At 38.9% G+C, this 17,528-nt stretch overlaps 1 protein-coding gene across 3 annotated transcripts; it reads right to left on the bottom strand.

The window, feature by feature from the left end:
- Nucleotides 1-107: 107 nt before the first annotated feature.
- On the bottom strand, nt 108-17,479 carry cracr2ab (calcium release activated channel regulator 2Ab). 3 transcript variants are annotated; one of them, XM_042511389.1, is made up of 18 exons: nt 17,063-17,479; nt 15,986-16,352; nt 13,778-13,889; nt 12,086-12,275; nt 11,813-11,959; nt 9,896-9,986; nt 9,146-9,241; nt 8,221-8,408; nt 6,228-6,299; nt 6,009-6,057; nt 5,818-5,900; nt 4,873-5,461; nt 4,109-4,244; nt 3,587-3,668; nt 2,393-2,507; nt 1,928-2,029; nt 1,703-1,779; nt 108-856 (listed from the first exon to the last, which is right to left on the bottom strand). In XM_042511389.1, exons 2-18 carry the CDS (start codon nt 16,136-16,138, stop codon nt 769-771), a joined length of 2,370 nt encoding a protein of 789 aa, XP_042367323.1. In that variant the 5' UTR covers nt 16,139-16,352; nt 17,063-17,479; the 3' UTR covers nt 108-768. The 3 variants fall into 3 exon arrangements, 2 of the variants coding, with proteins under 2 accessions (XP_042367323.1, XP_042367322.1); XM_042511388.1 differs by having other exon boundaries at nt 4,873-5,554; XR_006107043.1 differs by lacking the exons at nt 108-856; nt 1,703-1,779; nt 1,928-2,029 and having other exon boundaries at nt 2,430-2,507; nt 4,113-4,244; nt 4,873-5,554.
- Between the last annotated feature and the right edge of the window lie 49 nt (nt 17,480-17,528).

Here is a 17,528-nt window from a genome sequence, read left to right on the forward strand (position 1 = left end):
AATTACTTATACACTGTGTAATTGTATAGAGGGTTCAGTAATCAACTGTGTTTTATTTTGATATTTATTATTTGCATGTTTTTTGCTTCTTTGATTTCAGAAAGATGTGAAATGTAATTTCTTTATTTCTTTAATTAAGGATAATTGAGAACAAAATGGACTTTGGTGCCAGAATAAAACAGAAAAATGCCTCAGAACAGAAACAAACACAGATGCAATACGTCATGGGACACTTTGTCTTGATTGGACAAACAAACAATGTGAAAAATAACAATGAAAAGGGTGATGAATAAAACGTCAAAGAATCAGATTTTTCTCTTGTGATTTTCATTTAAACAGCCATTACAATGAAATAATTTAGTTCAGTTTTAGCTTCAGCCATAAAATATAACTACATCAACATATACTGCATCAGACATACAGAGAGAATTTATTATTGAAAGCTAGTATTAAGTTATGAAAAAGCTACAGTATATTCATGATTTCTCTCTCGGGTGTTATCGAAAGTAATTATAATACAGGATATGTTTGTATTTTTTAAATCTTATAGACAGCACTACTGTGATTTGGCAACACAGCATTATTTACAGGAGATGGTGCAGCACCTTAAACTTCTCCTCTGAGCCTCATCATTTAAACTAGACTGTAGTTTTCATGTTTACACATGCAGCACAGTCCTTTATGTCGACCTAAGTCCAAGAATGACTTCACTGTTGTCTTCAAACTTTGCAAAAAGTGATCTAGAACTTGGGAAACTGAGCAAACCCTTCACTTGCAGCAGGCTTTCTTCTTTATAGGCTGAGCACTCAGAATGACTGTTGTGTCTCTCACCCTGTCCTCCTGCTCCAATAGCACTCTGAGCAAAGACAGAGACACAGACAGAGGAACACTGCATTAGCCAAAGGTGTTAACACTAAAGATTAATCTCCTGACAAAAGGTCATAAGCACAAAATGCCATAACTTTATCATCCATCTGATGACTGGAGTGCAGCACGTCTCATGGATGGATTACTGAAAGGGGCCTACCAGGCACAGGCCCAGGGGCCTTAAGTGTCAGGGCTGGCCTACACCTGCAAAATGTCACTCAAGTAACAAGTACCGACCAGGAAGACACTCAAATTGACCTCAAAGAGACATGAAAGGACAATAAAGACACAAAAAGACCACAAAGACATGCAAACCAACTGCAAAGAGACACAAAGAGACTCACAACCATAAAAAGGGGCAAAACAACCACGAAGGCACTCAAAATGACCAAGAACAGACTCAAGACTACCTCAAAGAAATTTAAAAAAAGACAACAAAGAGACAAAAAAATCACAAAGGGACTCAAAACAACTACAGAGATACACATCTGGACCAGGAAGAGACTCAAAATTACCTCAAAGAAATATAAAAAGCCTACAAAAAGATGTAAAACCACTACAAAGAGACAGAGACTCACAATGACTACAAAAAGGGGCAAAATAACCACAGACACTTGAAATGACCACAAAAAGACACAAAGAGACCACAAAGAGACACGTAATGACCAGGAAGAGACTCAAAATGCCCACAAAGACATGCAAAACAGCTGCAAAAAGACTCACAGAGACTCGAAAATGTAAAAAGGGGAAAAATAATCACACAGAAAACCACAGAGGAATGCGTGTAGACCGTATGGTTTGTACCTTGACAGCTATTCCTTGATTCCCATCTTACCTGGCCAGGTGTGTCAGGGACTCTGTCACATTCTTGCCAGTGTAGGCGCTGACCTCAAAGAATATCACCTTGTTTTCCTGCAAAGGACGTTCACACAGAGTCGAGAAATTCAACAGAGACACACTGACGGTCATAAGTGGAGCTGTCAGCAGTCACATCTGGATCAAAACAGAATTATGATTTTGAGTGACGTAAAATGATCCACGAGCGTTGAATTAAACTCACATAAGCCAACTGCTCAGCTTCCTTGAATGAAACCTCCCTGTCTTCATCCATGTCCATTTTGTTGCCCAAAAGGAGGATGGGGATCCCTTCTCCTGCTGCTTCCTGAAAAAAAACAAAAAACAAAAGACAGGTGTAAATCATGAAATTAATATGGGCTCGCTGACATGGCTTACTAGGACACTTGAGTAGAAACTAGCCAAATTTGAGGTTATGAATAACAACTGTGTTTTTCTTACTATACCAAAATGTCTGTTTTGAACATTTCTCAAATGAAAAATACAAATACAAAAAAATTACCCCATTTTAAGACTAAAAGTCAAACATTTTGGGAAAATACAAATGATAAAAACCAAGTACCAAAAGGTATCAAGTAAAAAAAAAAGTGTGTGTGTTTAATGAATGAACTGCCATAGTCTTTCAAATCTATACAAGAAGAAAACAGAGTCCTCGGGTCAAAGGTCAGACCTGGACGTTGATGAGCCAGGGTCGCACGGCCTTGAAGCTCTCCTCCACTGTGACGTCGTACATCACCACCACGCCGTCCGCTTTGCGAAAGAACTGCTTGGTTATGCTGCGGTACCTGTGTCAAGACGGAGTTTACCGTCACCACACGGAAAACAACTGCGAGTATTGTACATGTTAAATACTACTACTACAGTACAGAAGAAAATAAAAAGATACAGCCAGAGTCTCAGCAGGTAAACGCACCATCACACACTTCTAGTGGGTCGTAAGTGATGAATGAGATAAATACTAATACTAAAATAGTATTTTAAGAAAATCCTGCATTGCATACCTTTATGCATGGTTCCTAATAGTGTATGAAAAACCACTTTAACTGTCTGAATTTGAACTAATCAGATCATACTTTTAAATAATACACCAATTATAAGTTATTATGTGTTGATTGTAATATCCTGTTTTAAATTTAGCACCAAAATAATGATGTGCTTTTGTTACTATTTTTCTTTTAAAACTATTTTAATTTGTGAAAGCAGCAGAAGTACGTTCACATATGTTTACATATCACCATATTTATTCTTTTACTGTAACTATATCATCACAGCTCAAGAAGTAGTACAAGAGAAAAAAATCACAATGAAAAACAAACAAATAAATAAATGAACCCAAACCAAAAAACAACATAAAAAGAAAAATAGGTAAATAATTTGGTTGGGGTTGGGGAGACTCATCAGGGAGTTAAACGTTTTTTTAAAATTATTTTTGAGTGTACTGCAAACATAATACGGTATGATTAAATTTAAACTGATGGAAACATAACACTTCAAAACAATGTCCTAAAAACTGTCATGACATTTTATTATTCACACTCTTTTCACACTCTCACAGTCTTTTGCTATGTAGCAACTGGTCAATAATAATTAATGTTAATTTAAATCTCTTGATTTTAAGTTGATTTTTTAGTGTTTTATGTTTGCATTTGTAGACATTTAAAATAAACAAATTACATAATAATGGTGGAAAAAAGGCAAAGCGAACTAAAAGACTAAAAAAAATAAAGAAGAAAAAAACCCTGATGATGTGTGTATGTTGGCTTAGACTATTTTCTCAATGAATTTGCAAATCAAAGTTATATTTTGGGTTTAAACACCCAATGGCCTTACTGGTTTTACCTAATATAGATACATAGAAACTTACCTTTCTTGACCAGCTGTGTCCCACAGCTGCATGGCTATCTGCATATTGTCCAGGGTGAGTGTCTTCACACTGAAGTCAATACCTGATCAATACACAACAGAAATCAATGTAATATAACCAGGATAAACTGATAATTCCTAAGTAGAATATTTCTCGTGATGATCATCTCTCATATTAATTTAGAGCAACAAATACAAAAACTGCCACTAGGGGGTCTTGCGAGGCGTGATGCTGACTGTGTGTGAAAAATAGGGGGACAAAGTGGAGATAACAAGGCTGGAGTGAGGATTGGGAAAGATGAAAGCGAGGAGAAAAATTCATCACAAGTGACATAATCTGCAGTACAATGTGTGCCAGGGCTCTTAGACAGGCAGTGTGACTTCACAAGCCCTTTCATGTGATGCTAAGTCGCCCTCCGATCTTCTGTGTTAGCATCCACAAACACACACGCCGTTCGAATTTGTTCAAAACAGCCTCTGATACATTCTGCACACAATATTATTACAATGTTTCTCTTCTCACCCACAGTAGCAGTTGTGGAGGGGTGGAAACGGCCCTCACAGAAGGAGCGTAGCAGGGATGTCTTGCCTACACTAGAGTTTCCAACCATGACAACTTTAAACAGGCGGTCCGGAGCAAATAGTGCCTCTTCTTTTGTCTTCCGGAGGAGATAAATAATAGAAAAAGACAGAGAGACAGAAAAAGAAATAATGTTCATCTAGTCTATTACCTCTGTAGGTAATAACATTAAAATATTATTATGCTTTACCTTATTTTCTGTCAAATATACAATGTTACAGTGTCTGATGTTTGTAGTAACCCCTTGAAACCTGAGCAAATTGGCTTGATTTCTTTCAAAAACATGGAAAAAAGCAAGGAGAAACTTGAGAGGAAATGTCCCAAAAATTAGCAGAAATTGTAAAAATACAAAAAAATTACCCAAAAAATAAAAAAAAAAACAAAAAAAGAAGTAAACAACAATCTTAAAATAATAATATTTCCATAAAATAATTTCACATTAGATTAGATTTTTCAAAATCTACTAATTTCTAGCAATCTGTGGGGAAATTTCTTGCCAAGTTGCTCACTGCTCAACCGATTTCCGCTAGAACATGTCTGCTTTGTAAAGATTTTGATTCAGAAGCTTTAGTCGGTTATTTTTTACAGTAGAAGTATACTCTGTTACAGTTATTTCCTGGCCAGAAGTAAAGTGCTATAAATAAATACAGGTATGAACCTAAAAATTAGCATAATATATAAAATGAGCTCCAAAATTGAGGACATACTTGCTGAGTCTCCTTCCCGACAGGCTGTCCTCTTGGAGACATGGGCGTCTTTTTCGACCGCGTCGAGCGGGATTTCCTCGCCAAAGGAGCTTCAGGGGCATGACTCGATGGTGGGGTGGCGGAAAGGTCTGCTGCCATGACAACACTTGTTTCAATGTCACTCTGAGCTTCGTCTTCTTCCTCATCGAACACCTCGTCTTCCTCCTCGCTGAGCTGGTGCAGTAAAGGCTGAGGCCCTCCTTGGAGCAGGTGGGGCAGGTGGTCCTCCTCGATGGAGATGACTCGACGGAGGGGCCACCCATCCGGAGGTGAGTCCAAAACGTCCTCCTCCACCCCTGTCTTCCTCCCAGTTTCCGCTTTCTTTGCTCTTTCTCTGTCTTTTCCCATCAACCGCTTAGTGGAGGAAATCTTACTGGGTGATTTTTTGGCTTTTGCTTTCACGTCCGGCACTTTGGGTGAAGCAGCGTTGGCGTAACCGTTGGCTAAGCTGGAGATTTTCTTTGCTGCAGGACGTTGTTGACATGCAGGGGCGCTAACGGTGGTGGTTGATGAGGGAGCGGTGGTGGTGGTGGTGGTGGTGTCATCCTCACTGCAGGAGGAGGAAGCAACAAACACGATTTGAAGGTGCTCTATAGGCAAAGCCTCCAAAGACTGGTAGGACCCGTCCACCAACAGTGGGGCTCTTCAGAAAACAGAGGAGAAACAGAGGATATACCGGGTCAATTCACTCAACCGGGATGAAAATCTAGAAATCTTTCAGATTTTAGTTTCATCTAAACAAAAAAAAAGTTCATTCAGTTGATTGTTGTGAGTGTTCAGAATCAGATATCCTCTGTTTTTCCTCTTTTGATACATGATTTTCACATCACACTGAGGCGGAAATTCCTCCTTAACACAGGAAACACTGATAATCGATTTGTGTTATTCAGAAGAGAAATGAATCACCTTTTTGCCGGCTGGCTGGCGTCATCGAATATATTGGCGAGGCCCGTTCTCTGCTTCTGCTTCTTTCTGAGTGAGGTCCGAGGCTTATTTAGACAAAGGGGATGTGTGTTTGTGTTAGAGAGGTATTTTATCAATCAGACGACACCACGATAGATGCTGCTGCAGTGCAATTAGATCAAATGTATACTCACTACACCGCAGCATATGTCTCGCTCATCTTTTAAATGTTTGTTCATCTCTCTGGGAAGATTGAAAATTGAGAAAAATGAGAAGTTTTTTGCAAATCCTTTAACTTACTTTGCAGCCAGATTTGTGAGTTATTGAGACACTGAACTTAAGTTGAAGCCAAAAAGATTAAAGCCGACCGGTGCTCAGGTTTGACATGTGCTCGTCGGATATCCTGATTGTACCTGAGGAGGTCGAGTTGCTTCATTAGACTTTGCTTCTCTCTCTGCAGTCCCTCCGTCACTCTGTACATTTCCCTGAGAAAAGACAGAATCGAGACAGTTGGTGTGCAGTCATAGTTAGGGGAAGTGTTGGGGCAGAGTCCCTGAGGAGAAAAAAGTCCTTTCCACCAGCCGATAAATGCTGGAAAAGTGTTTTTTTTTAACTAAAATATAATAATAGACATTTATTATGGATATGGTTAATTAAACTCACCATATTATCAGCACCCCAAAGCCATTCATGCTATGATGTAACAGACTAGCATGTTTAAGCGAATTCTGTGGACGTTTTGAGACGGTATCGCAGCACTAATGTTACTCTAGGCTAAGCGTGCACAAACAGACTCCAGGTGATTCTCAAACACCTGAACTTTTGGCCTCTGCCTAGATAAGTGCCCTCTTTGCAAGATGTTATATGGTATTTCTTTTAAAAAATTCATAGTTAAGTTGTTCATTTTGGCTCACGGCATCAATTCTTAATTAAAAGTGTGCTGCGTGTCCGACAACTGAATCTGAGTCGAGCCACTTGCCCTCCCTTTTCAACGTCCCTTGTTACAGCCAGATAAGGCACACAGATCGAGCGCCCTTTGAAGCAGCATCCACGTCTCTGAACTGCCTTCACATACAGCCGGGAAACGATAGCGTTTGCCCTAAGCCCTGGCTTTTTTCGTCACTGTTGAGAAATTAAACCAATATTAAAACAATACAGCCAGTCTAACACAGGCAAAAACCAAACATTCAGCTTAACAAGTAAGCAAGTCTGGCGTTAAGTCACACCAACACCCTCAAACTCTCTTATAAACCAAAACTAACCCTGACATAATGTTCATATCTCCCACACCTCGGCTCTCATTATTCAGTTAAATAATTCTGACATGTGGTGTGGTGCTAAACGAACATGCCATGTGTGAAAAAAGCGCAGAGGAGAAGAGTAGGATCACTGGCAGACATTTAGAAACAAACTGGTATTATGCACTTTGCCAGCGCACTGTTTTTTTCTTGCACGCACAGAGGTGCCCTTTTTTTAACTTGAGCACCTGCCTCATGACATGTCTGTGTACGGCACTGCTCAACGCCATTACCCCATGTTTTGACGATGTGCTATGCAGCTAAACAGCAACATTGGTTGGATAAATCGTTTGGTCTTTTTTGTTTAACCAACAATAGCCACAAAATCATTTAAAAAAAATACTAATTTTAGTGTATAGAACCAGCATATTTTCACAGTGGGTGAATTATCATTTTTCCAACCGAACCAGAGTTGGTGATTCGCTAAATAGCAGGAAGATGAACCATTTTGGGTTTGTGTGAGTTTTATTTTGTTTGTGTCGATTTTGAATGAGGTGTGTTTTACAATGTTGAAATTACTATTTATTTATATGGAGTCTGGTGGGTTTTGTGATAGCGACTTTGGGGCTGTTTTTGGTTAAACAACGAGGATCTTTGTCTTTAATAAAAAGGTCCATCTTTGTAGGGATTGTTTCAATAATCTTTTCAGACACATACAATAACAATCTGAGCCCGTCAGTGGCCAAAACAAGTACTTTTAGCGGATATAAACTGATGGTAGGAACATATCCCAAGTGTTTATATTGCAGCCTGGCAGCTTCTTTCACTACATAGGGGATCAGTTTCAAAAATATGCTTTTCCCATTAGTCACTTGGATACGAAAACATGGGAAAACAGGGTTCAGGTTGAAAAATACCCTTAACACTGGATGTTTAAGTTTATTTGACATGTAGAAAGTTACACAAATGCTCTTCACAATGGTAGCAGATACTTTTGTTTTCCCCCTTGGCAAAAAAATGACCTTTTTTGGGTGTTTACATAAATCTGTATCAACATTTTCTCAATATTCAGTAGAAGTACGAGTGTCTTTGAAGTCATTTAAGAACCTGTATTTACATTATGTTTCTGCTAAAAGGAAAAAAAAATGTAATAAGTGCATATACCCACATCTCTTTCTCCTGTTGCAGCCGGGCCGCCTGCTCCTGCAGCATGGCCAGCTGTTCCTGTGCCAGCACCAGCTCCTGGCTGGTGCTCTGCAGCGCTCGGGACAGCTCGTCGTTGGTCATCTTCAGCTTGATGTTCTCCACGTGGCTCTCCTGCTTCTCACTGTTCAGCTCGTGGCACTGGAGCTCTAACTGGAGGGAGAGGGAAATATTTGCAGGAATGAATTGCACTAATGATGGCTGAGTGTACTTGAGCTGGAACGCTGCTGTTTAAACCCCTCCCTGCTACACTTGTGAGCTCGAGGAAAGGATTAATAACATCTACTTTACCATATTCACACACATTCTGACTTGGATTTTCATGTCTACAGATATAGTATTAGTTTTACTGTGTTCTGTATTTGTCAAATGTTTCAGAAGGTTGAATTGATTCTTGTTTTCCACCTAAGTGCAAGATTATTATCCATCTTGTGTTATTTTGTCCAGGTATCAGACACTTAATGTTAATGTTTTTGTGACCTTTCTATATATATTTAATGAAATTTAAGATAGATTTTTGGACAAATTGTCTATTTTTTATTCACGTGTTGCAGGTCTGCATAAAGGTACGTTTCTGTAGCCCTGTGCAGAATGTATGTTCATTTTCTTAACAGAATCTAACAGCAAGCATAATGTAAAAATTTTTCAAAATTCAAATTTTACACTATTTAATGAGTTTAAAGGTAAAAAATATTTATAAAATTGAAGTTCATTGAAGACATTTTACGGCTTTTAAGGACCTGGAGACACCTGTTTGTCATGGTTACACCAAGTCATCTCTTAATCAAATATAGTGATGATTTCAAAATGATGTTTAATCTCTGTCATGTTGTGTGGATGGCTGTTAACTTAACAGCTTGAGCCATCATTAGATATAAATGTGCACTCACCCTTTTCTGCTTCTGGAAAAGATGTTCCAGCTCCTTCTCCTTGGAAAATAGCTGGTGCTCCAGGTCCTGGCTACGCAGCTGAAGACGCTCAGAGTCCTTCCAAAGCAAAGATAGGTCAAAGGTGCAGTTCACCCCAAACTCAAAAATACATATTTCTCCTCTTACATGTGATGCTGTTTATCAGTCTAAATTGTTAGTGTGAGTTGCAACGTGTTTGAAATCTCTGTCATTGAGACGTCAGCCTTCTCTCGAATATAATAGAACTAGATGGCACTCTGCACGCCATTAATGTTTACATCTGGGCTGTCATGAGCACGAATTCATGTAGATGCACGTTTCCTTTGTTGAGTGATACTGTTGGCAGGTGTAGTTTGGTACAAAGAAAATAGGTCCTACAAACCGCTCACAACAAAGTCTATGGATTATCTTGAGTAACTGGGTCATGATTTATGGAAAGACACATTGCTACTGAACTTTGAGCACCACAAGTCAAGTGCTATCTAGTTCCATTATACAGGAGAGGATATCTCTAACACTCTGCATCTCACACCTAAAAAAATCTAGATTGAGATATAGCACTACGGGTAAAAGGAAAACTATATTTTTGATTTTCTGGTGAACTCTCCCTTTAAAGGTCAAATGGTTTAGGAGTAAACACAAGATTAAGGTCCCCTATAAGGGCCACCTTACAGATGTTATTTGATGCCAAAAGATTTGCTGCTCTAATCAGTTTCATTTGAGCTCTTGTACCTTTAGTATCAGCCTGTCCTTCTCGTTTTTAATCTGCGCCTCCATCTCTTCATATAAATAACGGATCTCGCTGTCATGTGTCGCAGCCTTCCTGCACAGAGACAGCAGAGACATTACAGATATTAAAGTAAGCGGTAAATCAATGAAAAGACATGCAGTGTGGCAAGGCGAGGCAAGGCAGAGCAGCATTGTTGTCGAGGTAAAGTTTAAGGCTGTAACCGTAATTACATGTAACTTGAGCACACACACCTGCAGACACACAGCAACTGAGCTTTATTTCCACAAGAGTACTGAGTGGTATTTAAATTGCCTCTGACAATTGCTAAGACCCAAACAGCCAATTAGTGAAGTCTAGAGGAATAACAAGCTGTTTCACAGTACCATGTAGTGCCAAGGGAAAACGATGCATGTTTTACAAACAGCTGAAATTACACTGACATCCTGTGAACACAAGGGCTGGGTATTGTTTAAAAAATTACAACACCAAAACCAGTACCGCTAAAATGATAGAGTACTTCATTCAAAGTCAGTAATCTGACAAGAGGCATTCATTCGAGTAAAATACCACCACCGCTCAATTAATGGCGTCTTGGCACGTTAAACTGCCAACTCTGTCAAATACACCATGCTTAATTCCAGCACACCACAGACTGCAGGAGTGAGCCAATCACACATCGCATTAAACTGAAGAATTCCTGCTGCAATTAGCTGTAGCCAAAATCATACAAATAGTCTTTTGTTTTTTTTGTTTTTTTAGATCTGGGTGCAAAAAGAGTGGGTGCACTGCCATTTGCGTTTTCGCGTTGGTAACCATAGTTAGCAGCCGAGGTGTAAATTGCTCTATTTAGAGTTTTTTGCACTTTACATCACCTGCTCCATTTATTTGGAGAAGAAGAGACCTCTGCATTTGCATCACATTTGCAGGTGCCCAACTGCGACATTACAAGGTAAAAACACAAAATAAATCAATTTCACATTAGAATCTGTGTTTTTCAGATGCTGTCATGGTGGAGGGGCTAATAACTACGGTGGCTGACGCAGAGCCAGTGTTTTGTTTGTCCGTTCTAGGCTACTGTAGACAAATGGCAGGTCAACATGGCGATCTCCACTGATGAGGACCCGGTCACTATGTAGATATAAACGGCTCATTCTAAGGTAACAAAAACACACAAATTCTCACTTTCAGGAGATAATACTCTAAAGAAAACAGTCTCATTACTATTCACTGGACCTTTAAAGGTACAACGTACCGCAACCAGGCCCTCGTGTGTACAAACACCTGCAATTTATCGTTATCTCCATACATGTTGCTCTGCATATCATAAAGGTTAATCTATGAAAGATACTAAGATATATTTCACTTTCATGTCCTCTCTGGCATCGCATAAATGGATTTCTGCAAGAGCAGAAAATGGTCCGACTTCAGAGCGTGCCTCCAGATTAGTGGTCATTTGACACGGATAAAGGGGTTGTTCTGTAGAGAATTACAGGTAAATCCATGCAAACGCTCTCGGGCTGCGGGCCCAGCATGGGGTAGTAGCATGTAAACACACACACACACACACACATACACAGAGTTATGTCACAGATTCTTTAGGTGACTAATGAGAGAGAAGAGCATTTGCCTAACGGGTACATAAAGTACAACACTTAAACGCTTTAAGTGTGGGAACCAATTGAGAAATGTGGCCTTTTCACCCATGATCCGCACAGTAAATAAACATTTCTTTAATCCCTGTGTTTGACTCTCCTTACTGCTTTCCATAAGTTCATGTTTTTCTTCCCTGTTCATTCCCTCCCTTCATCTTGTCCTTCTTACATCCCATCTTTCACACTTAGATGCAAGAAAAGAGAGTCAAACACCATATTTGGAGGGCATTTTTGGGTCATGAGTGCATACGTGTCCTGTCTTACTACCTTTGGAGGGCGCTCTCCATCTCCTTCCTCTCCTGGTGGGCCTCTTTGATCTGGTGGGTGACCCTGGCCAGGAACTCTTCAAAATTGGACAAGAGATGAGGCTCATCTCGCCGCAGCTGCGCCCAAAGACTGCGCACCTCGCCTGGACTGGAGAGAGGGAAAAGTATACAAAGAGAGTTTCTCTTGTCAAGTGAGGACTGTGGCGGGTACGCAGCAAAGTTTTCATGCATGAAAACGCCAGAAAATATAAAAGTTGGCAGTGATTACACTCACTCCTCAAACACGTTGCTGGCCCCCAGGCTTTCCATCAGCATACAGAAGTGGCCCTCCTCCTCATCCTCAGCTGCTGACAGCTTGGCTTCCCATTGGCTCTGATAAAGGGCTTCCTTGGCCCTAAAGACGGGGCTGGGGGCCTGATTTTGGTCATCGGCCACAGAGATCCTCCGGCCATGCAGGAATTGACCTGAGATTTACCCAAAACGGGTGGCAGTGTAGATGTGTTAATGGGTGGCAGCAGCACTTTAAGATCAACATGAGCGGCATGTGGCCATTAGCTTTATCTTTAGCTCGGGGATTTATTTCCAAATCATTTCATACTGCCATCTTTCATTTCAAGATGCATATGTGACACGCAGTCTGGAAATAAAAAACAGCTGCTGTAAATCAGATCTTGAAATTACAGGCTAAACCATTTTAGTGAGGCTTAGTAACTTTGAAAAGAACATATTATTTTCATACAGATTAAAGGTAAAAGTAAAAATTATTATTTTTGCTTAAATCAATGCACTGATTGCTGGACCAGCCTTAGTTGGTCTGTTATGACCAGTGTGTGACAGAAGCTGATGTTATCAACACACTGAACTGTGCTGAGTCACGTTGAATTCGACCATGTATGAACCTTAACTCTGTGGCTAATAGTTGCATATTGATTGATTGATGGGTGTATGTCATGAAATTACTGGTTAAAACTTAGATCCATGAAATAAGAATATGACAACATGGATTTTTTTATAATAAAATAAAATAAATAAATAAATACTATTAATTAAAATATATTGCTAAAGGTCCAGCGTGTAGAATCTAGGGGCAAATTTTGGACAGATTTGATAAATAATGTCTTTTTATTGGTTTATAATCACCTGAAATCAAGAATTATATTTTTGTTACTTTAGAATGGGCCATTTATATCAACATATAAATATATATCAACACAGCAGGTCCTCTTTCTAGGAGTCCACCATGTTGTTCTACAGTAGCCCTGAATGGACAAACAAAACACTAACATTACACAGGGTCATTGGAATTTTTGTGTTGGCCGCCGTAGTTCTCCAACACGATTAGGAGAAATTTCAGTTCTGCAACCTCACAGCTAGATGCCACTAAATACACTTTGAAATATGTGTGCAATATTAAATATCTAAAACACACCTTGGATGCACCAAATTATTTGATAATTCTTTAAAACAGCTTATTTGTAAATAATAATAATAATAAATTTAATTTTCAGTAGCCAACATAGTAGACTAGGCATTGACTGTAAATCCATAAAATGAGGTCCTAATGTTTAAATATATGAATCTGTCAATAAAAATTATTTTAATAGCTTAGTATTGTATACGCCATAAAAATGGCACTTAAGGCTGCCCTACATGTTAATGCAAGCCAAGTTTGAAATAAAACTCAGTTCTATATTTGTAATAGGAGGGCCCTGATATGTGTTTTCTTTAGCTTGGCCTGAGAAGCGTTAAAGACCCCTGATTTAAAAGAATAACAAAAGTAATTTTTTATTTTAACCCACTTCGAAAGCAAAACAGATGTTTGAACCTGCATATTCTTTTCCATGAAAAAGGATCAGTTACTTTCTCAATGTGCTACTTGACGGCATATTCATTTGTGATGTAAACTCCAGATCACAGTTTAAGCTGTATGGAGCGAGCTAAAGGCCTCTGGAGGCAGGAGACCTACTGAATCCGGAGGAGAATGCCTCCAGCGTGAGGTAACCGGTGCGATCTGTATCCAGAGAGTCAAACACGTCCTCCAGCTCCTCTGCAGACAGAGGCAGCTCTCTGTGGAGCCTCTGCCAAGAAAACATAAACACACAGGACGTTTAAAAGAGCCGCACCGAACAAGAGTAATCAGAAATAAAAATGATACACAGTTAATGGACACAGTTAGAAGTTAGACTAAAAAACAGCTTGATGTAACTTTTTATGACAACAATTAACAAATCAAGAAATGTCATGTAAAAATACTGAGCTTTAAATCTACCAAATCTGTCTCTATTGTTATAACTGAAGTACACCTAGCACAGAATAAACACTGGCCAACACAGCGGCTGTTTCATGTGTCATTTAACAAAGCTTTTCTGGGGAACCCTCAACAAACAACAACAGCAACAAAAGGCATGATGCTCACAAGGGCCCTGTCCTAATTAACTGACAACGCAGCTTGGACATTGTTAGCGCTTTGAAGAGACTTGTGTGTTTTGTTCCTGCCAGTAAAATGGTGTGTGTGTGTGTGTGTGTCAGAGAGACTGAGTTGAAGCTATACTCATAAACATTTCCATCAATGGTGCTACTCTGCCACTTCAGCGGCTGTTCGACAGTGTTGAGTGGGTGAAGTGCTTCTTTAACAATGGTGATACAACATAAAAAAAGAAAAAAAAAAAATCCACTAAACGTGACATTCACGGTTATTACAGCACCACCGAATGCTAAATTATGCCACAGGTAAAAGCGTGTCCTCTTGACCTATTGTTCTTCTTAGTGGAGGCTTAATGCATTCACACGGCATCAATGCATTTTAATAAAAGAATGTGACGCTTCATAAAGAACGAATGTGAATAGGAAAAACACACTTCTCTGAGGAAAATGTTTGTGCTTTAAAGTAAATATACAATCATATGAAGCTGAAACAATTGGTCCATTAATTAATTAGCAGAAAATTCAACAAAAGTAAAATGTATAATTTAAATAGGAAAAATTGACGGAGAAGTGCAGGGACAGGCATTCTGGGGGGAAAATGAGGGTAGGAAGGGTTTTTATTTGCATTTTTGAGACAAAGTTGAAAAGTTCAGAATAGTCAAAATGTTCACAAAAAATAAAGTTGCCATGTTGAAAATAAAGTTGTAATGGTGAGGAGAAAATTCAGGAGAGAAAGGTTTGGGTTTTTTTTGTAGTTTTAAGAATTAAATCAAAATGTTGAGAATAAAGTTAAAAATGTAAAAAAAAAAAAAAAAAAAAAAAAAAAAAAAGAATGAATGAAGTTGAATGAGAATGAAGTTTAAATAATTTTTAAAAAATACCTCCATGTTGAGGAAAAAAGCAATGGAAAGAAGTTTGCTTTTTTAACTTTGGAAAATAAAGTTGAAATGTTGAAAATAAAGTCAATGTGTTGTTTGAAAAAAAAAACGCTACCTCTTCCAAGTTTCCGTGGTTTCTCCTTCTGAACAGACGTAACTTTTGGCACAATTTCTTTGAAGTCATGTGTAAATATTTATAAACACACTGTGTTTATTCACAAAAAGAAAAAAAAATCCTTGTTACTTAACCTGATTCTGATGTATAATTTAATTAATTAATCTGCATAAGACATTTTGTAGAGGCAGCCTTATGCGCTAACACTACTCATTTGATTTATTGTCAACAGTTTGACATCAATCTTAAAATTTATTTTTGGCAATTGAACCCTGTTCTCAAAATAATATTTCATACTCATCTTTAAAATCTCTACTCTATTCTTGAAATTTTCACTTTGTCAAAATATGGGAAAAAATGACTCCACTGATTAATTTTGTGCTTTTTCTTATACCTGGCACCACTGCTGAAAATTTGGCTTCATACTCATGAAAAATTTTCTTTTTAGGTTTTTACCTGACGTTAACACTTTGAGCTAAAATGTGCATGATCTCACTTTTTTTAAGACACAGCACAAAAACCTTGCGATGGCTCCTTTTTTTTTTTACAGACTCCCGACTCTTTAAAAGACTAAATAAATAATAGAAGAATCAATGAAGAATTGAGTAGATTTATCTTTTAGAAATGATTCCTAAATTGCAGCTCATGATAAAGTGGACAGCCTAGAACTCTAATTGGGTGCAGACGTTTAAAATGTGCTCTTAACATGAGTCAATACACAAAAACACATGCATGCACGCACACACACTTCCCTAACCCTCATATCGGTGCGGGTGATGAAGCCTTTGCTCTCCACATCGCAGGTCTGGAAGAACTCCTTGGTCTTGTCCAGCAGGGAGATTCGCCCCCATTCTGAGCGCCTCCTCTCTGGGCTCCGTCCAAAGCCGTTCACCCTGCCCTCCTCCTCCATGTCTGGGACTCTTTTCAAGGAGAGTGTGTAAGTAGCATGTATTTCAGCTGCAGCCAGGAGTGGAATCAGACATCAGGCCTCTTCACTGATCCTGTATCCAGCGCTCTGGGGCTCTTACAGTCGCCATGACGATGGAGACAGGAAGCAACATCAGATGATGAGACGGCTGATAATTTTGTGGCTTATAAACACACTCAAAAGTAGTCGAAGGCTCCTGTGAGACAGAGAAAAAAAACACTGACATTTTTAAGAAAACTAGAGGTTACACAAGTGATCAGAACATTAATGCAACAGTGCCACACTTGTTACGACGGTACAGTAGTTCCCTTTTCTATTAAGCCAGGAACTCACAAAAGGTATGTAAACACAGTGTAAAGGATTATCTTAATACCGCGCCATACAGAACACATGACAGCATAATGCCTGCAAGACTGCAGGAGCCGAGAGGTAGAGTCACAGCTGAACTCAGAGCTGTAATGTCTCACCTCCCGACAGCCGTTTCTTGTTCTCATCACAATGTCACAACTCAAACGAGGTTTTAAAGTGCAGTGTTGTTTGCACTGTTTATAGTGCAGTTTTAGAAGTGTGGGAGGCAGATCTGTGATTTCAAAGTCAAGATATGTCAACTTTTGTAACAGAAAAGTTTGTTTTAGTAATAAAAAATTGAGTTTTAGCTTTGCAGCAAACAAAACTCTGTTTAAAATATTTAAATGAGACATTAAATATCTTAAAATCCTCTTTCCTCAAAGCACAGGCCTCAAGTTTGCTCCTCTCTGCAGCACATTACTATCTAAAGCTTTTCTAAATATCAAGTAAAGAAAGAAAAAATTGGGCCTTTCTCTACAAGTACAAAACTTCTTTCTCTCTGCTTTTACGACAGATCACTTCTTTAAACAAACCAGAAACAGAAGGAAAAGCTCTTACCTTTTCACAAATGATAAGCACAAGAAACTGAAGCCTTTTCTTTCCGCTCTCAGTATCAACAGAGCAGCGGGCCCGCTCTGTGTTTAGGAAGTCTTGCCTCACAGATGAATGTGAGAGAAGTCATTCTGCAACCATGTGATGTCATGAGGAAGCGGCCTGGAGGCTTTTCAGCACACAGCGAGAGAGAGAGAGGCCACGGGTCTCTTTAAGAGGGCTACATGTACATGATGTTCATACATCGCCTGTAAATATGACGACAGCAGACTCAGGAACACTGCTGTCTCAAATCTGCATGTCTTATTTACAGGGGTTTTATTTCTAAAAGTGGCTGCTTTCAGCTTGGTGTTACCAAATCAGAAAATTACAGATTTTTAAGTCATTTTAAGGGTTAATAAAAGCAAAACTATTTGATTGAGGCTAAATTACTGATAGTAAATGATTACTTTGAGTAACGGTAGTAAGCTAC

Source organism: Plectropomus leopardus, chromosome 22 (assembly GCF_008729295.1).
Source record: "Plectropomus leopardus isolate mb chromosome 22, YSFRI_Pleo_2.0, whole genome shotgun sequence".
Classification (NCBI taxonomy): domain Eukaryota; kingdom Metazoa; phylum Chordata; class Actinopteri; order Perciformes; family Serranidae; genus Plectropomus; species Plectropomus leopardus.

Coding starts and splice junctions, on each gene's coding strand:
- cracr2ab (XM_042511388.1), bottom strand. CDS start 16,138: ATGGAGGAGGAGGGCAGGGTGAACGGCTTTGGACGGAGCCCAGAGAGG. Junction 9,242..9,895: donor AGGACAGGCTGATACTAAAG/GTACAAGAGCTC, acceptor TTGCTTTGGAAG/GACTCTGAGCGTCTTCAGCT. Junction 4,245..4,872: donor TCGGGAAGGAGACTCAGCAA/GTATGTCCTCAA, acceptor CTCCTCCGGAAG/ACAAAAGAAGAGGCACTATT.